This window comes from Sminthopsis crassicaudata, chromosome 2 (genome assembly GCF_048593235.1).
Source record: "Sminthopsis crassicaudata isolate SCR6 chromosome 2, ASM4859323v1, whole genome shotgun sequence".
Taxonomy (NCBI): domain Eukaryota; kingdom Metazoa; phylum Chordata; class Mammalia; order Dasyuromorphia; family Dasyuridae; genus Sminthopsis; species Sminthopsis crassicaudata.
This window is the reverse complement of record NC_133618.1, coordinates 116,219,264-116,236,851: the sequence shown is the minus strand read 5'-3', so window position 1 is coordinate 116,236,851 and position 17,588 is coordinate 116,219,264. Positions and strand designations below refer to the sequence as shown.

At 32.7% G+C, this 17,588-nt stretch overlaps 1 protein-coding gene across 1 annotated transcript in view; it reads right to left on the bottom strand.

Annotated features, from left to right (window-relative positions):
• The window catches only part of ACTR2 (actin related protein 2), a 51,888-nt gene that overhangs the window by 10,754 nt on the left and 23,546 nt on the right, over positions 1-17,588 (bottom strand). Inside the window, exons 4-7 of the mRNA XM_074287079.1 lie at positions 16,178-16,250; positions 7,029-7,165; positions 4,989-5,138; positions 854-999 (exon numbers count right to left, since the gene is read on the bottom strand). Of these exons, the coding sequence (XP_074143180.1) occupies positions 854-999; positions 4,989-5,138; positions 7,029-7,165; positions 16,178-16,250 (506 nt within the window). The remainder of the gene's footprint in view (positions 1-853; positions 1,000-4,988; positions 5,139-7,028; positions 7,166-16,177; positions 16,251-17,588) is intronic.

The window sequence follows — 17,588 nt, the reverse complement described above, 5'->3', positions numbered from 1 at the left end:
ATAATTTTGAAAGTTACATGTTGATGACTTCTATGGAAATGTTTTGTGTAACTTCACAAATGCCTTCTTAATCAGAGGGGAAATAGGAGAGGGAAGAAGAGAAAGAATATGGAACTCAAAGTTTTAAGAAGTTATTTTACATGTACCTGGGGAAAAATAAAATATTAAAATTTTTAAAAAGGAAAAATAAAGTCACATGCAGAATCTATTCTATATCAAAGAAGAAAAGCAAGCTCTACATAATGCAGAGCTATAGTTCCATCCACAATTCTGTATGGAAATATTCATTTGGTGTGTGACATTCAGAGTTTTTTTTTTTTTGTTTTAAGTAGAAATTGGATGAGATGGCCTTTAAGGTTCCTTCCACACATACTAGAATCTTATGAACAAAAATGGACCATATGGACTTTAATAGACATTATTATATCAACTAAGAAACAAAAATATCCTTGCCAAAAGTATTTACCATAATTAGAAAGTGTGGATTAGAGGGCTATCTGACAGTCTTCTATTTGTCTTACTGTTTGCCAAGATTCAGCCTAAAACAAATGTTCTGTTTTAACTTATACTCATTATCTGCTCTTCCACAATTACTTTACCAAAATGACTCACTGAGCATATCCCCTTAAATTATGGTCAACTAATCTATGCTTTAAAAAGTAACTTTTAACCCACTATCATGGGTCTATTTTTAATGTTTGAAATTCACTGCCATCCTTCAAAAATTACTTTCTTGTACTTAAAAATATTAACTATTGTGAATTAAATAACAGCTCAACCACTATTTACAAATATCCATTTCTAAAAGCTTATATAAAAGCACAAATCATCTTAACAAATCATTGCAACCTACCTGGTATCAATATCAGCAGCCTGAATTGTGTTAAAAAGCAATTCAGCAACACCCACTCCTTCCACATTGATCAAATGAGGTTGAAATAAAGCTTCAGGTGCTTCAAATCTCTCTCCACCAACCTTGATAATTCGGCCATCTGGGAGCTAAAATGTAAGAAAATATGAGTAAAATTATATTTAATAAGAATTCATGACCAAAAAAAATAGGCCAACTAGAAAAAAGGCATTTGCATTTGTGTTTTAAGAGAATAATGGACAAGTTCAAATATAGACTCTACCACTTAAATGTCTGAATAACTGGGCATGTCATACAAATTTCTATGATTCTTTTCCTTCACCTTTAATCAATATGCTTTTATAAAGCTCTTATTATGGTCAGAAAATGTACCAAGCACTATAGATATAAACAGTTGTTACCCTCAAAGAGTTTTTACTCTACTTGGGGGACAAAGCCTATTCACAGACAAGCAAACAAAAATAAATATTGAATCATTAACAATCAGAAGAAATCAAAACAATGCTTTTAAAAGAGGTGTCACTATCTGAAACTTGAAGGAAATTTGGTTTCCCAAAAGATAGAAAGGTATGAGACATTCAAAATATGGGAAGACAGTCTGTGTAAAGATATAAGTAGGCTAATCTGGCTTGAATTATAGGTAGAGCAAACAATGGCTTATGTTATGTAGTCAACATAGAAAATATGTTGAAGTCAAATTGTGAAGGGATTTCTCCCCCCCCCAATTTCTTTAATATCTTTATATTTTTCCTAATACATGCAAAAAGTTTTCAACAATCACCTTTGCACAATCTTGTGTTCCAAATTTTTCTACCTCACTCCCTCTACTCCTACCCACAGATGGCAAGCAATTCAATATAGGTATACATATATTATTCTTTTAAATGTATTTCCATATTCATCATGCTACACAAGAAAATCAGATCAATAAGCAAAACACACACACACACACACACACACACACACACACACACACACACACACACACACACACCTTAAAGAAAAAAAAAACAGGCAAGCAAATAACAATAACAAAAAAAGATGAAAATACTATTGATACAAATTCAATCCCTATAGTCCTCAATCTGGATGTAGATGGCTCTCTCTCCATCAGAAGTCTATTGGAATTGGCCTGAATCATTTCATTGTTGAAAAGAGTCATATTCATCAAAGTTGAACATCACCTAATCTTGTTTCTGTGTACAATGTTCTCTTGGTTCTGTACACTTCATTTAGTATCAGTTCATATAAGCCTCTCCAGACCTCTCTGAAACCATCCTGTTGGTCGTTTCTTATAGAACAATAATATTCCATAACATTCATATACCACAACTTATTTAGCCATTCTCCAAGTGATTGGCATCCACTCGGTTTCTAGTTTCTTGCCATTACAAAAAAGGGCTGCCACAAACATTTTTGTACATTTGGGTCCCCTTCCCTTCTTTATAATCTCTTTGGGATATAGACCCAGTAGAGACACTGCTGTATTAGAGGGTATGCAGAGTTTGATAGCTCTTTGGGCACAGTTATGAAGATTTTAAGTGAACACAAAAGAATATGTATTTTCTCCAAAAGGCAATGGAGAAACAGTCGAGGGGGTAGAGGAAGAGGTGGGTCTGGGAGACGAAGATAATGTGTTCTAAATCCTATTTTGAATAGGATGAGTCGGATACCTTTGGGACCTCCAACAATATGGTAGAGTGGAAAGAATACCGAATATAAAGATCAGTCAGAGTTGGGTTCAAATTCTGCCTCTGATGCTTACTATCTGTATGAACAAAAGAACAAGTCATTTCTCTGCCCTAGGTCTCAGTTGTCTTTGATCAATAAGATGGGAATTGGGCAAAAGATCTCCAAGATCTTATGGAACTTAAGTACTATGACCTAAGACTGGAGCTCAGCAAAAAGAAGAAAAAATTGGGGCGCTATGTGCATAGAAATGTGAATATATTTACTCTCAATACCATTCTAAGTATCTAAAGAATGCATATATAGTCTACAATTAAAAGCTGGATTTTCACTCTCCGTTCAGGATATTGAAGGCAAAGGGTTTATTATTTACCAAAGGTTAAATAACTTAGGTATAGTGAAACTTTAAGTGTTCTGCAGTAACAGAATATTTAAGATATAAAATTTTAAAACATTTAATATAAGCTTAAAAATAGAAGACTCATATCAATTTTTAAGGTATATGGTTTCGTGAAGCAAATATTTCAGTAATATCAAGATTATGTTTATTTAAATGAGCAATTCTGAAAAGAAATTTCCTCTCTGCTACCACTATACTGTTCAGCAGACTGAAATTACAAGCCAAATATGTGCATTGGTATGTTGGCATTTGATATATTTCTTCATGAGATCCTAAAATTAATTATGGTATTTAATCACAGTTGCTTTAAAATTTTTAACATATTCATTATATTTAGCACCTCTTCAATTGATTCTGTTATATAATTAGTTCCCATGATAGAAATAACTCATCTAAAACTATTGCATCTGTTAGCTACAATAATCAAATTAAAATCAGTATTTTAATCAGAAGTCCATTCAATTCTATTATAACATGCATTTTTAAAAACAAATCTGTTCCTATGTGGTAAAAATCTGAGCATAAAATAAATTTTGAGTTTGTTTAGGACTTATTTTATCAGAGAGAAAAGAGTGAGAACATAGAAAAGTGTACCAATTCATAGTAATTCATACCCTATAATCCTTTTAATGTTCATTCCTACAATCAAACTTAAGATCTTATTTTCCAAAATGAAACGGCATTTTTATTGTTTATCTTCTGGTACAGCTGGAGCAATATGTTCAAGCACAAACATTCTCCTTTTGTCAAGATAAGCAGCACCATTATTTACTTTTAGCATATATTTCTTAAACAAATGTTTTAAATTGTACTAATGATTATGTTTCTATCTTTTTTTTATGTTTCACTGACAAAATTTTTAGTGAATTTCCCTAAGGCCATATTCCCCCAAAAAGCTATGGTTTTTACTGTACAATTTTCCATAGCAGTAATTTTTAGAACACATTTCATATTATAGAACTGTCTTCTATTTTATTTCTGAGTTGTAAAATGTAAATTTTAAACATAAATTACAAACCAATGTATGGTATCCTCGAATATCTCAAGTGAGTTTAACAGAAAAGTTTGCTTTTAACAGATCAAGAGATCTGAGGAGAAAATATTCAAAGATGAGGTAGTCTTGGCTATATATAACATCTCAAACTTTATGAAACATTTTGTTCTTTTCTTTTATATTGTCATATCATCACTTTATAATTCCCTTATTGGTAGGAGTCAATTTTTTCATTTCTTCCCTCCCATTTTTCTCCAATATAAATCATGAAGGCAAGTAAAAGATTAGGAATCTATGACTGTCTTAAGCATACCTTTTAAAAAAGTTACAGAAGGAACTCAATAATTGTGATTTTGCTTAAAAAAAAAAAAAAAAAAAAAAAAAAAGGCTTCATTACATATTTAGTCAGTATTAAATATGGCTTTCTTTCCTAAATAAAATTAAGAAAAGACAGCCATATTTAGATAAATTTAAAGGCTAAAAATTGTTGTTACTTTAAGTTAACAACTGAAGTCTTTTAAAAAGTTAACTCTGTTATAGGGAAATAAATGTTATCTATTCCATTAATTTTATTTAATGGCTAGGATTTATGAACAATTAGTTAATTAGTTAAATCCAGATTCAAAGAAAAGAATGCTGCCTACTGAACTGTAAATAGCAAATTTTTACATATCCAAATTTGGGGAAGGATGGAAGTAGAACAACAGAACAAATGCATACAGAATTGTCAGCTTTATTCTATGCTGTATAGTATTATAAAATGGTCATTTTATAATAAATCTTAAGAAATGAAAGAGGATTTTAAAAACAATGGACCCCAACCTTTCAAACAGTTATTTATAATTCTTAATACATGAACAAAAACATTTAGTTTGAAGTAGGAAATGTCCTCTAAAAAAGCAAATACACTCCACTATTTTAAATGCTCTATCTCATCAATGTGCATATTATTTTCTTCTATGTAGACTGAAACTCAGTCATGAAGAAAAAACATTGTGACTTATAATTTCTGAAATTAGATATATCATACTCACTGTATAAGATTCAACTAATACTGTGGTTTCTAGAGCCAGTTTCTGCTCCTGTTCAATATTGTACCCCACATAGCACAGTTTTTCTTTAATCATGCGAACAGTTTCGAAATCAGCAGAATGGTTGAAGGCATATCCTCGAAGAAGCAGCAACTGACATGAAAACAAAAGAGAATGAGCACTGCTATTTCTGTTTTTAGATTTTAAATTCTACACAACAGCAGTTAACACTTACATAGTATTTCAAGGTTTTTAACATGATTTATCAATATTTTTGTCCAGCAAGGACTACCTCTTTTTGCAGGTGAGAAAAAGTCAGACACAAAAAGGTTCAAGTGTCCTACTCTGTAATAGAATTGAAATATAGGGTTCTTCTGATTCCAACCCAGTGAGGTCTTATTGTTCTGCTGTGTCATATACACAGGACGTATTAAATACTAGCAATTTCTTCCCCTTCCCTTTCTTTTGTCTATACTCCCTGTTTATAATTACTTCTCAATCTTTTCCAATCTGACTAGGTTCTCATAACTCAATTCAAATCTTAAAGGAAGAAATTCTGTAAAAAAGTTCAATCAAAGATACATAGTCTTAAAAGACGTGAATTACCGAAGTATATTAATATTCATAAAAGAGGCTTATTAAAGAGGTTATAAAAAAGAACTAGTGTTCAAATAATCAATTACTTTTGGACACAACTCATCTAGACTCAAGAATCAGTAAGAGGTCTATACTGTAAAGCAGGAAGAGTTGTAATCTTAATAAAGGGGAAAATTACTCCAAGACAATGAAACTATATACCCCTAAAGTATTAGAAGCATGAAAATGATACAGCATGGCCTTTTCTCTTGATATTCTTATATTAAACAAAAGCTTACATGAGAGAAAGGTTCTGTGTCACCACTCCATTGCCATGAAAATCCTCCAAATATTCCCACAAGAGGATGCTACATCCTAATTCTACCTCTGAAATCCCTTATATCCCATTCTGTAGTTTTCATTCCTACTCCACCAACTCCTCATCCTCTCTTTTCTAGCCTATTAGGCTAGATATTTATTATTTATTAGGCTAGATTATTATTACATTTTTACATAATCTCACAAAAGCTATAAATCCAAGTATTACACCCATTTTACAGATGAGGAAAGAGGTTCTGAGATTAACTGCCATTCCCTGAGTCACAAAGAATTAGAAATATATCAGAGCTTTCAACTTAGGCATTCTGATTCTAAATTCCACATGCATTTAACCCAGTCCCTTACTACTCTCACTCTCTATCTGATCCTTTTACATTGCTGCCAATTTATTTTCTACACTACAACCTGGGTCACAAAACTCTCCCACTGAAAAAAGTCTTTAATGTTTTCTCACTGCCTACTGAATAAAAAACACAAATTTCTTAGCTTAGCAGTCAATGCCTCTCCTTATCTGGAGTGAGCCTATCTTTCTAGTTATATTTCATAGGATTTCCTTTTGTATATATTTTATATAGCAACTGAATTGGCCAACTCCCTCTTTTCTTTGCTCCATTTGACCCTCTCTGTCTTCTGTTTTTCAGGAAGCAACTCTTATACATGGGGCTAAATTCTCTTCTTCCCTCATCTCTCCCTACTGACAACCTGTCTCTCATTTAAGGTCCAGTTCAATTCAAATTTGAAAAAATTACAGGAATCCTAAAGAGTTATAAAGTTAATGAATGAAAGACAGCAATGCATCCTTAAATATATTCACCTGATTTGTAATAGAAAAAAGAATTAGAGTACAATTTAAATAATTAGGCCAGATTACTAATTCTTGATTAATCCTAATCCTAAATAATAATCCCATTTATTGGGAACACCTGGATTACATAAGGCCTATTCACTTGTTTTAAAAGCTGTTGGGAAGAAAACATTACTAGGAGGCTAATTAATAAGAGTTTTTTCCATATATGTATCCTGTAGACTGGAGTTTTTTTTTGATATTCTTTGAAAGGAGAATTGTTCAACAGTGCAGTTAATGAAGACAAACCAGAATATGTTTACTATGTCTCCCCACCAGTTTACCTTGATAAGATATCTGGTAATATCTCTCCCAGCAATATCCAGTCTTCTGGTAAGGTGAGGAAGAGAAAAGCCTTCATACACTGGACATATGTGAGTTACACCATCACCAGAGTCCACAACAACACCAGTCAATAAACCTAGTCAAGAGAAATAGCATATGAAATAAAAGGGAAAAAACAGAAAAATTATAGCCAACAAATTTTAAAAATCGGTGAAGTAAAGAATGACATTTTAGCAACTGGGAAGTGACAGAAACAAATAGCTCTCAATCTACAATATAAAATTTCTATACAATTGAATTGAACAGTCCTGATTAAAAGGATAAAATTGTATTTAATAGGCTAAAGGGAAAAATAAAATCTTTCCCTCAAAATTTCAAATTAAGAAAAAACAGAAATCCTCAAAATAATAATTATAAGCTAGCATGTATATATCACTTCAGAGTTTGCAAAGGACTTCACTATATTTATTATATTTACTTGATAATCACAACTATTTTGTGAAATAGATCCTATAGTTATTCCCATCTTACAAAAGAAGGAACTAAGGGTGAAAAAAGTAATTTAGCCAAGATCATACAGTTTTGAGACAGGATTCAAGTTCTTCCTGACTCCAAGTCTAGAACTCTCGACATGATATTATCACATAACAGTTATTTCAAGAAATAAATTTGTTGAAAATATGTACTAGGAGCAAATGCAAATGATTTGTGAAAAGGCTTAATGATGCAATATGAAAAATACACAACCTTCTCTTGGAATGTCCTAATCACCGACACTGTTAACTATTCTCTTAGCCGTCTTAGACCATCTCTATAACACTGCTCCCCGCCCCCCAACAACTGTCATTGTCCAGGTTCTCTTAATACTTTACTGACTACTTCTTTCATCTCCTCTTCCTACTCCTTCATAATGTACGCATGTATTTCTCAAGGCCCCATTCATGGCCCTCCGATCTTCTTTCTATGCTCTTGCAGGTCTCATAGATTTCCAAGATTTAAACAATAGTAGACCTGAAATCATCACCTCTGACTTCATGTGCCTCCTCTATTGCTTACTCTGTTATCTCCCACCCTCACCATTTGAACTAGATGGTCCTTTCCAGCACCAAATTTTATACTTGTGATTTCTACTTGAATGTCACTTTCTCCATATAATTCATTTCAAGCTTAAGTCTAAAAGCTGAGCTTGCCTTTATCTAGATAAATCACACATCTTTTCTATATAAATATTGACGACTCTTCCTAAATACCATTCTCTCAGTAACCCAAGCTTATAACCTGAGTGATATTTTTGATCACTTCTCTTGATTTTAGGCATCCATATCTCACATTGGCATTCTTTTCTTTCTCCATTTCCACCGTATCACTCAGTATAAGTCCTTGTTGCATCTCTAAAAGTAATCCTTGTCTGAATCAGTTTCCTCTCACCAAGAAAATCCTACATATCACTTCCAGATTGGCCCCTCAGTAAAATAAAAACAAAACTTGCCAGATTACCAACTTAATGAAGTATTAAGGAAAGGATTTTGTAAATCTAAAGTGCTAGATAAAATTAAATAGTAATTGCCTTGTACAATTCATTGAAAACATCAGGTACTTAATATGTTTTAAACAACCACCTAGAATAGTCCTTTTAAGCCAAATTTAAAAATTTGATTTTAATGAATTTGGAATAATTAAAATTCTACCTCACATTCCCTAGACATCTGGTAAAAATAATTAATAGAAGAAAAAAAAAAAAAAAAAGACTTTACAAATTACTGTGAAAACAAGCCTCAGTATTTTTATGCATAATCATTGATTTAAAGCTCTCAAATATTTAAAAGTATAATACTGCTGTGAGAGAACAGCTTTATTATTGTAAAAGATTCCCTGGTGATAGTGAGAACACATGCAGTCATGAAAACTAATGAATTTGGGTCAAACACTAATCTAATTAACCAAAACTACATTTACTATCCTTCAATTAAAAAAAAAAAAAAATCTTCAAACTTTACAAAATATTGCTATGCATTTTGGAGGAGACACCTTTTTATCACTAGGTAATGTCTGAGAAGGGGCAGGTGGCACAGTACCCATCCTGGAGTCAGGAGTTCAAATATGGCCTCAGAAACTTCCTAGCTATGTCAAATCACTTAAACCTGCTTACCTCAGTTTCCTCATCTATATAATGAACTGGAAAGGAAATGGTAAACCACTCCAGTAGTTCCCCCCCCAAAAAAAAATGGGGTCACAAGGAGTTAGAACTACACAACAAAAAAAAAGGAGAAACTACTGTACAATAAAAGTGTCTGAGAAGCAAGAGAGAAGTTAGCAAATTCATGTTCTTTTACTATTCCATTATAATCTAGATTACAGCAGCCACCATATGAAATTAAGTCATTCCAAATTCTATGAAATTTTAAAAGATCTTTGTCCTTATATGGATAAGTACAAAGAACTCAAGATAGTGAAATAAAAATTATTAGCCTTAAAAGTATAAACAAGACCAAGAAATTAAAGATTTTTAACCATAATCTTTATTTGCTTTGTATACACATAATTTTAAGGTGTTTTAGAACCATTTAGATGTACATTAAACAAGTTGGATGTAAAATTATGATAATACATAATTATTATATACCAAAGTTTGGTTCCAAGGAAGAAATGAGGAAAAAGCACCTGCTTTTTGCTGAAGAGGTTAAGATATAAAGTATAGAAATTTGCTTATGCTATCAAACTGGTTGATTTGGCCAAACTTTTGATTTCTTAAAAATATTTTTGAAATAGATAGTTTGCTAGGTAGGGACTAGGGGGAGAATCCAGATCAGCATCTATAAAGTCAGGCACTGTGCTAAGTACTGGGAAGATAATAGACAAAAAAGCAATCCCTACTCTCAGAGAGAGAAGTCTAATGGAGGAGAAAACATGTAAATAACCATGCTAAGATACAGAATAAACTGGGGGAAATTTCAGAGAGAAGGCATAAAGATCAATGAAGATTGAGAAAGGCTTCTTATAAATGTAACTCTGGGTTAGACTGGAAGAAAAAAGGGAAAGTGGAAGAACCAATGAAAATAGTCAGAGACAGAGTGTCAAGTTCAAGTAAGGATATTTAGTATTACTGGATCACAGAGTAAGTTAAAAGAGATATGAGTAAAATGCAAAAAGATTGAAAATGTAGGAATTAACCAGATTATGAAGAGCTTTAAAAGCTAAACAGATTTTCAGATGATGAAATTAAAGCCATCTAGAATTATATGAAAAAATGCTATAAATCACTATTGATTAGGGAAATGCAAATTAAAATAACTCTGAGGTACCACCTCACACCTCTTAGATTGGCAAAGATGACAGGAAAAGATAATGTAAATGTTGGAGGATATGGAAAAACTGGGACACTAATGCATTGTTGATGGAATTGTGAACTGATCCAACCATTCTGAAGAACAATCTGAAATTATGCCCAAAGGGCTATCAAAGTATGCAAACCCTTTGACCCAGCAGTGACATTACTGGGTTATGTATCCCAAGGAAATCATAAAGGAGGGAAAAAGACCAACATGTACAAAAATATTTGCAGCTGCTTTTTTTAATGGTAGCAAAGAATTAGAAAAGGAATGGATGCCTATCAATTGAGGAATGGCTGGTAAATGAAGGTAATGGAATATTATTGTTCTATAAAAAATGATGAACAAGCTGCTTTTAGAGAAGCCTGGAAAGATTTACATGAACTGATGCTGAGTGAAACAAGCAGAACCAGGAATACTTTATACACAATAATAATAATGTACAATGATCAGCTATGAAAGGCTTGGTTCTTCTCAGTGGTTCAATGACCTGAAGCAATCCCAACAGAACTTGAATAGAAAATGCCATCCGCACCCAGAAAAAAAAACTAAGGAGACTGAATGTAGCTTAACACAGGCTATGCTCATTTCTATTTTTGTGTTATGTTTTGTTTTACATCTCTCTTACGGTTTTTCCCTTTTGCTCTGATTTTTCTTTCCCAATGTGATTCATAAAGCAATGTATATTAAAAATAAATAAATGTACTAGAAAAAAAGTTAAGCAGAGGGATTTTATATTTTATCCTTAAGTAACAAGAAGCCATTAATACAGAGTTTACTGAAGAAGAAATAGCAACACAGTTCAGTCTAAGTGTAAGAGCAATTTGAAAGCAGATAAAAGGATCGACTGGAGTAGGAAGAGACTTGCAGCAGATCAATAATATTATTGCAATAGTCCAGGCATGAGATGATAAGGGCCTTTACTAGTCTGGTAGCAATATCAGAGGAAAGACATGTTAGTTACAAAGCTAGAAATAACAGGATTTGACAACTTGTAACTTAAGTGATCGTTGATAGACAGGATATGGTCGATGTGAGGAGAAAGACTGAGGAAAAGTTGAAAGATGACACTTTAGCTGTCAGCCTGGGTCATCAAGAGGGTAGTAGTACTTTTGACTGTAATAAATTAGAAAAGGGGAAAAGTTCGGAAGAGGAGAAGATGAGTTCAGTTTCAGACATGTTGAATTAGAGATGTGTGTGGGGTATCTAATTCCAGATATCCAATAGGAAGTTGGGTAAGGAAAACTGAAGGTTAGGAGAGAGCTTAGAGGTGGACAAATAAACCTTAATTTAAGGTTAATTCCAAAAGAGCTGATGTGGTCACCCAGTTAAAAAGTACAGAGGGAAGGGCCCAGGCTCTGGCCTTGGGGAATACCCATTGTGACCTGGCATTACATGGATGGAGATCCAGCAAAGGAAAACTGAGAAGGTACAATCTTACAAGGAGAGGAGAAAGAGGGAAACAGCAGTGCCAGAAAAGTCTATGGAAAAGAGGATGATAACTAGTGAATAGACAAGTGAGGGTTTGGTTTTTTTGGTTTTTTTTTTGAGAAAGGGGAGACATAAGCGTATCTACAGCCAATACACAGAAATGAGTGACTGAAAATTACTGAGGAAGGATGTTAATAGAAGGCAATATGATACAGAAGAAACTTGTGCATTATTAAAGGGTTTGCCTTTGAAAAGAGAAAGGCCACCTTTTTATGTCAAACAGAGGTAACGGAGGAGACAGTTGTAGAAAGAATCTAAATGAAGTGAGATAATGAACAAGGAGTAAGAAGTTTTGAAAATGGCCTCAATTTTTTCAGTGAAAAATGAGACAAAATCTACAGATGAGAGGAGGGAACAAGGAGGAGCTACTGGAGATTTGAGAAGGGATGAAAAGTTTTTGGGAAAAAATGGTTGTGATAAGTTGGATAGTGAACAGAGATTAGCGATAGATGTAAAAAGGATTGTTTTGCCATGAAATAAAGAGGCAAGGAACTCAAAATAAGAGGATATGGTAGAGCTTACCTGGGGAATGAAGGACAATATAACAAAAGAAAAAGCAATAGCCTAGGAAAGAACTAAGGAGTAGCAAGGATGAGAAGCCATGGAAAAAAAAAACACCAGAGCTTGGAGTTTCAGAGTTCACGAACATGGATAAGGAACATTTTTGGGTGATAGCAAGATCACAGATCTCACCATCTCTGCAAATAGCTATGTTGGGAGAGAGAAATGGATCATAGGTAATAAGTTGAGAAATTGAGAAGGCATGGTATTTGAGAGAGAATCAATATGTATGTCGAAATCTCTCAGTATAAAGACAAAAGTTTAGGAAGAAAAGAGAGTTAATGAATGCATTAAGGATGGGAAGAGATCATTAGACAACAGCCACCAGAATCTTGGTAAACAGGGACTGAATGAACCTCAAAAGGAGGTTATAAATGATGGTAGTAGAGAGAGGGCCTAAAGTAGTAACAACTCAGGTGAGTGGTTAAGATCACTAAGTGAAATTCCAAAAAGAGAAGAGAAAAAAAAAAGGCCCAGGAACAGAGCTTTGGAGGATATCTATAGTTAGTGAGTTATCTAGATGATAATCTAGCAAAGGAAACTGAGAAGTGTTAAATTAGATATGGAAAGAAATAAGATAGAGAATAATCAAAAATTTAGGGTATGAGAAGGCAGAATCTGCTGAAGACAAATGGTATGGTATTCAAGGGTGACTGTAGAGAGTTTTTCTCTAGCATGAAAGGCCACTTCTTTACATGAGATGAGTGAAGGAGGACACAGTAAGGGAAAATATCTGAATGATGTCAAATGAGGAGGGGAAAAGATAGGGTTAGTTATGAACAGTGTAAATTAAAAACAAATCAAAACTTAAGATTTTTATTAAGACAATATCATCGTATCAAAAATTTTCAAAATTTCATTTAATAGACACTGGCCAGCCTATAGCTACAAATTGAATGTTCATTCATTTATTTCTACTAAGAGAAAAAAGGCCTAGCAAGAAAAAAATCTTAGGCTCAGAGAGGTTAAGTGCCTTGTCCAGAGTGGGGCTATTAAGGGCTATTAAGTGACTGAGACAGATTGAAAGTCAGGTTTTCTTGACAGGGTCCTTGTTTGGTTATATGAACCATTAAGAAAGTCAGCTTAGGTTATACTATAAGACATAAAATGTATGAGATTGCCTGTCATCTAGGGGAGGGAGTAGAGGGAGAGAGGGGAAAATCTGGAAAAATGAATACAAGGGATAATGTTATTAAAAAAAATTACTCATGCATATATACTGTCAAAAAAATGTATAATTATAAAATTAATAATAAATAAATAAATAAAGTCAGCTTGATTCCACATGAAAGCCCTTAAGAAATTTTAAGGCAATAATCATAGTTTTCTCTTTAAAGTAAATATTCTGAATAATCCATGCAAATAGTTTTGAGTCTCTCTAATATTTTAGTCACCCTTATCTGGACTAATTTGTCTATTTCCTTTCTTTAATGTGATACCCAGAGTGAGCCACAACAGTTCAAAGAGGACTGAATCAGTGCAGAGTAGAATAGAACTATAAAAAGTTTTTTTTCTGGACACTAATTTCTTTTCTTTTCTTTTTTTGATTGAGCTTAATTTCAAATTAGCTTTTTTGACTGCCATGTAACATTAATGACTAACATTACACTAGAAATCCATCATAAATAATAGTTGTCTCTCTCAATCTTTGCTTACATAATTGAATCCAAGTATAAGAGTTCACATTTATCCTCACTGAATGTCATTTACTTATTATTCCAGTCAGTTAAAAACATTTCTGGATTCAAATTCTGTTATCCCACACACATGATATATCCCTTCCCCAGTTCTATCATTACAAGGATGATGAATGACAACTCTGCTTTCATCCAATTAATAAAATATTACTGAAAAATTTTTAATTTTAAAAGTCAGATTTTAAAAATCAATTTTAATAAATCAATTTAATACACTGCTATTTACAAATAATGTATCTGAGGGACCTCTCCATACACAAATAAAAATTTTTTTATTTCAACTTGATATAGGAAATCTTCTAGAACACTAGCTACAGAAAAGTTTTGTGCCCTGATATACACTTAATGTTATGATAATTAGTGGATTAAGCAAAGTTTTTTGCTAACCTTTCAATCTTACAAACTTCGTGTTTTATTCTGACAAATACAAGTAGAACACCTTAAGAAAACTTTTGTATTTTCTTCTATCAAACTAAATGCTATAGGAAAAAAAAACAACCACACAACCCACAAATAGCAATCATCATGAAATTCTATATTCTCTACACCTTAAAGGCAATTATTTGACCAAAAAGATACAATTTATAAGAAAACAAAAAATTTTATTGGTCTCCACTTGCTTCTCAAAATAAAGGCCCATTAAAAAAAAATTACAATGTTCTTTTAGTGCTGATGTATAGCAGCTATAAACTATGAAACCATAGTCTCTGGAATTAAAAGGCAGATCATTCAAAAGGCAAAAGATAAGTATCTGGTATCTTTATTACTTAGTTACAGTTGAAGAGACTTATATAATAAATTCTTATAAGTGTATTTTCATTCATCGTTGGTAGTCATAAGTAGTTCCAACACCATGGTCACAATATTAATGAAACAACTATAAATTGCATAAAAAAGGCTATGTAAAGAGGGACACCAGAGAGATGTATGCTGGACAATCTGTATGCTCCATTGCATTAAAATAATAACAGATATGAAGGAAGACTGTTAGCATGGGGGGTAGGTTCCCTAAAGCTTAAAAACCTATATTTAATTTCTTCATAATTAGTGATTTAATTAAGATTTTTCATGTGACAGTAGATGACTATCACAAAATTTTTATTTTAAAGAAGTTTCAGTTGTGCAAACAAGCAAAGCAAAAAAGCACATTAATAAGTAGTTAAAAGTGTTAATCACACAAAATACCAAAATTAGAAATATTTAGTAGATACAGTCCTTGGTTTATTCAAATCAGCATTATATGCACAAAGTATATCTCTAAAGGTTAAATACCTATTGCAAACTATTTTAATTTTTCCTTTTTAGTCCATTATAAAATTACCATCTGTGAAGTCTGGGTTAGCCGCCCCCTGGAGGCTCCAGAATCAGCCAGAGTCAGGATAAGCAAAAGTCCTTGGTCTTTAGGGGGAGAAGAGAAGGGGATGGACAAGACTCCATGAGGCTCTGCCACCAACCTTCCTTCTCATTGTCCTCCTCCAAAGTGACTCTGGCTTATCTTACTCCACTCCCTATTCCCTCCTCCGAATATCTGGATAGAGCCTGCACAGAGTAGTGAGAAGGGTCATTTTTCCAAGCACATGCTAATAGAGTATTGTCCAATAGATAATTAGCCTTAAGTACTCAGTTATCTGATTCCAGTGCACCTATACAGAGTTTCAGCCCTTTACACCCATCCATGATCATTGAAACTCTTGCTGTATCTATGTTTGTATTTGTGCCACTTCTCAGTATTTTTTGCCAGTAACATCATAATTTTAAGATAAATGTAAAAGAAAATATTACAAGCCTAAAAAAGTGTTTCCTTGATTCAACAGTATTGAATAAATAGGTTTATATATATCTATACCAGACTTTTTTCTTGTTTAACAAAAGGAAATTTTAGAAATTCAAAGTCCATGATAGACTAATTTTCCCAAATTATTTCAGAGATTTAAAATTTACAGTATTGAAAAAATATTTAGAGCATACACAACAGATGATGTAGTTGAAAAAAGAATGTGTTTTCTTTGAATTAGCTAACATACAAATTGAATAACTGAGAAATAGTTCCCTGATAGTTGTTTCACCTACCTTGAGCATACAAAGTAAGAACAGCCTGGATGGCTACATATACACCAGAAAACTGGTAAGTCTCAAACATGACCTAAAAGAAATTAAAAGTATCCATGACTACCAGAAAACCCTTAGAAAATTATTCAACTTTCATTATGTATTATTCACTTACTGATTAGTTTTCTTTTAATAAATGTTACAGAAAGACAATGCTATGCAATTCAGTGCACGTTCAACATGAGTCTGGTCTTCACAACTCTCACTACTTAAATAGTTACATGTTTCCCTAGTCTGATAACATTTTTGTGAAATTCAATGAAATCACATGACCAATTTAACAAAATAATATAAATGGAAGATTCTAAGCATTTCAATTATTTAGTAATCATAATAAAATTAAAGACTTCTACAAAAGAACAAATCTACCTTATAATCAATGCTTTCTGTGGGAAAAAGATTTCAATTCAAATTGCAGAATATCAGAGCTCGTTATTTTGTATGGAGATAATAATTTAGAAAAGAAAAAAAGGATATCAAGAGAAGACAAAGAACTAAAAACATATATAGTCACCTACTGAGGTTGGGCAAAAATTAGAATTTGCTTGCTATGAAGCAATCCTGCTAGTTTAGGATTCTACGCCTACCTACTAGGGTAGCATGCCAGTTGGGCAGCAAATGGGAAATGGACTTCTTTGAACAGGCAAATTGCCTTATACTTTGACTGGATCAGAGTTGTGACTCCTGGGACAGAGGGAACCTATGACATTCAAAGGCCTCAAATCTAATGCAAATGGGAACACTATTCAGTTTTTGATTATGCATATTAATCCCCATTGATTAAAAGAAAGTTGAGAAAATTCTATGCCTTTTAAGTTTTAAAGAATGTGAATATTTTAACATAAAAAAAAAATTCATAAAATTTAAATATACTGACAACAAATATAACAAAACATCATATCATGAGATATCTTGGCAAGCATACTCCATTATCATTTTTTTTTAAAAAGGCAATCAAGGTTTAAGTGATTTGCCCCACATCACACCTAGGTAAGTGTCTCATTTGAAGTCAGATCCTCCTCCAGAGCTGATACTCTATTCACTGCACTACCATTCAGCTATACCTCTTATACCTCTTTTTAAGAAAAGGTGAACTATATGGCTTGCAATCCTGAAAGTTTTCTGTCTCTTGCACTGAATCCAGTAAATAATTCCCTTCTATTATTAGTAAAGTCATTAAAGTTTTTTGTAATATTAAAAATAGCTTCCATAAAGCCTCAGTTTCCTTAATCTGTAAAAGGAGAGTATTTACATTATAACATCTATATGTCACAGGGTTGTGAAGAGGGCAGTTTGCAAACTTCAAAATGCTATACAAATGAGTTTCTTCTTCTTCTTGATATTAATAGAATAATTTTTTAATTAGATATTA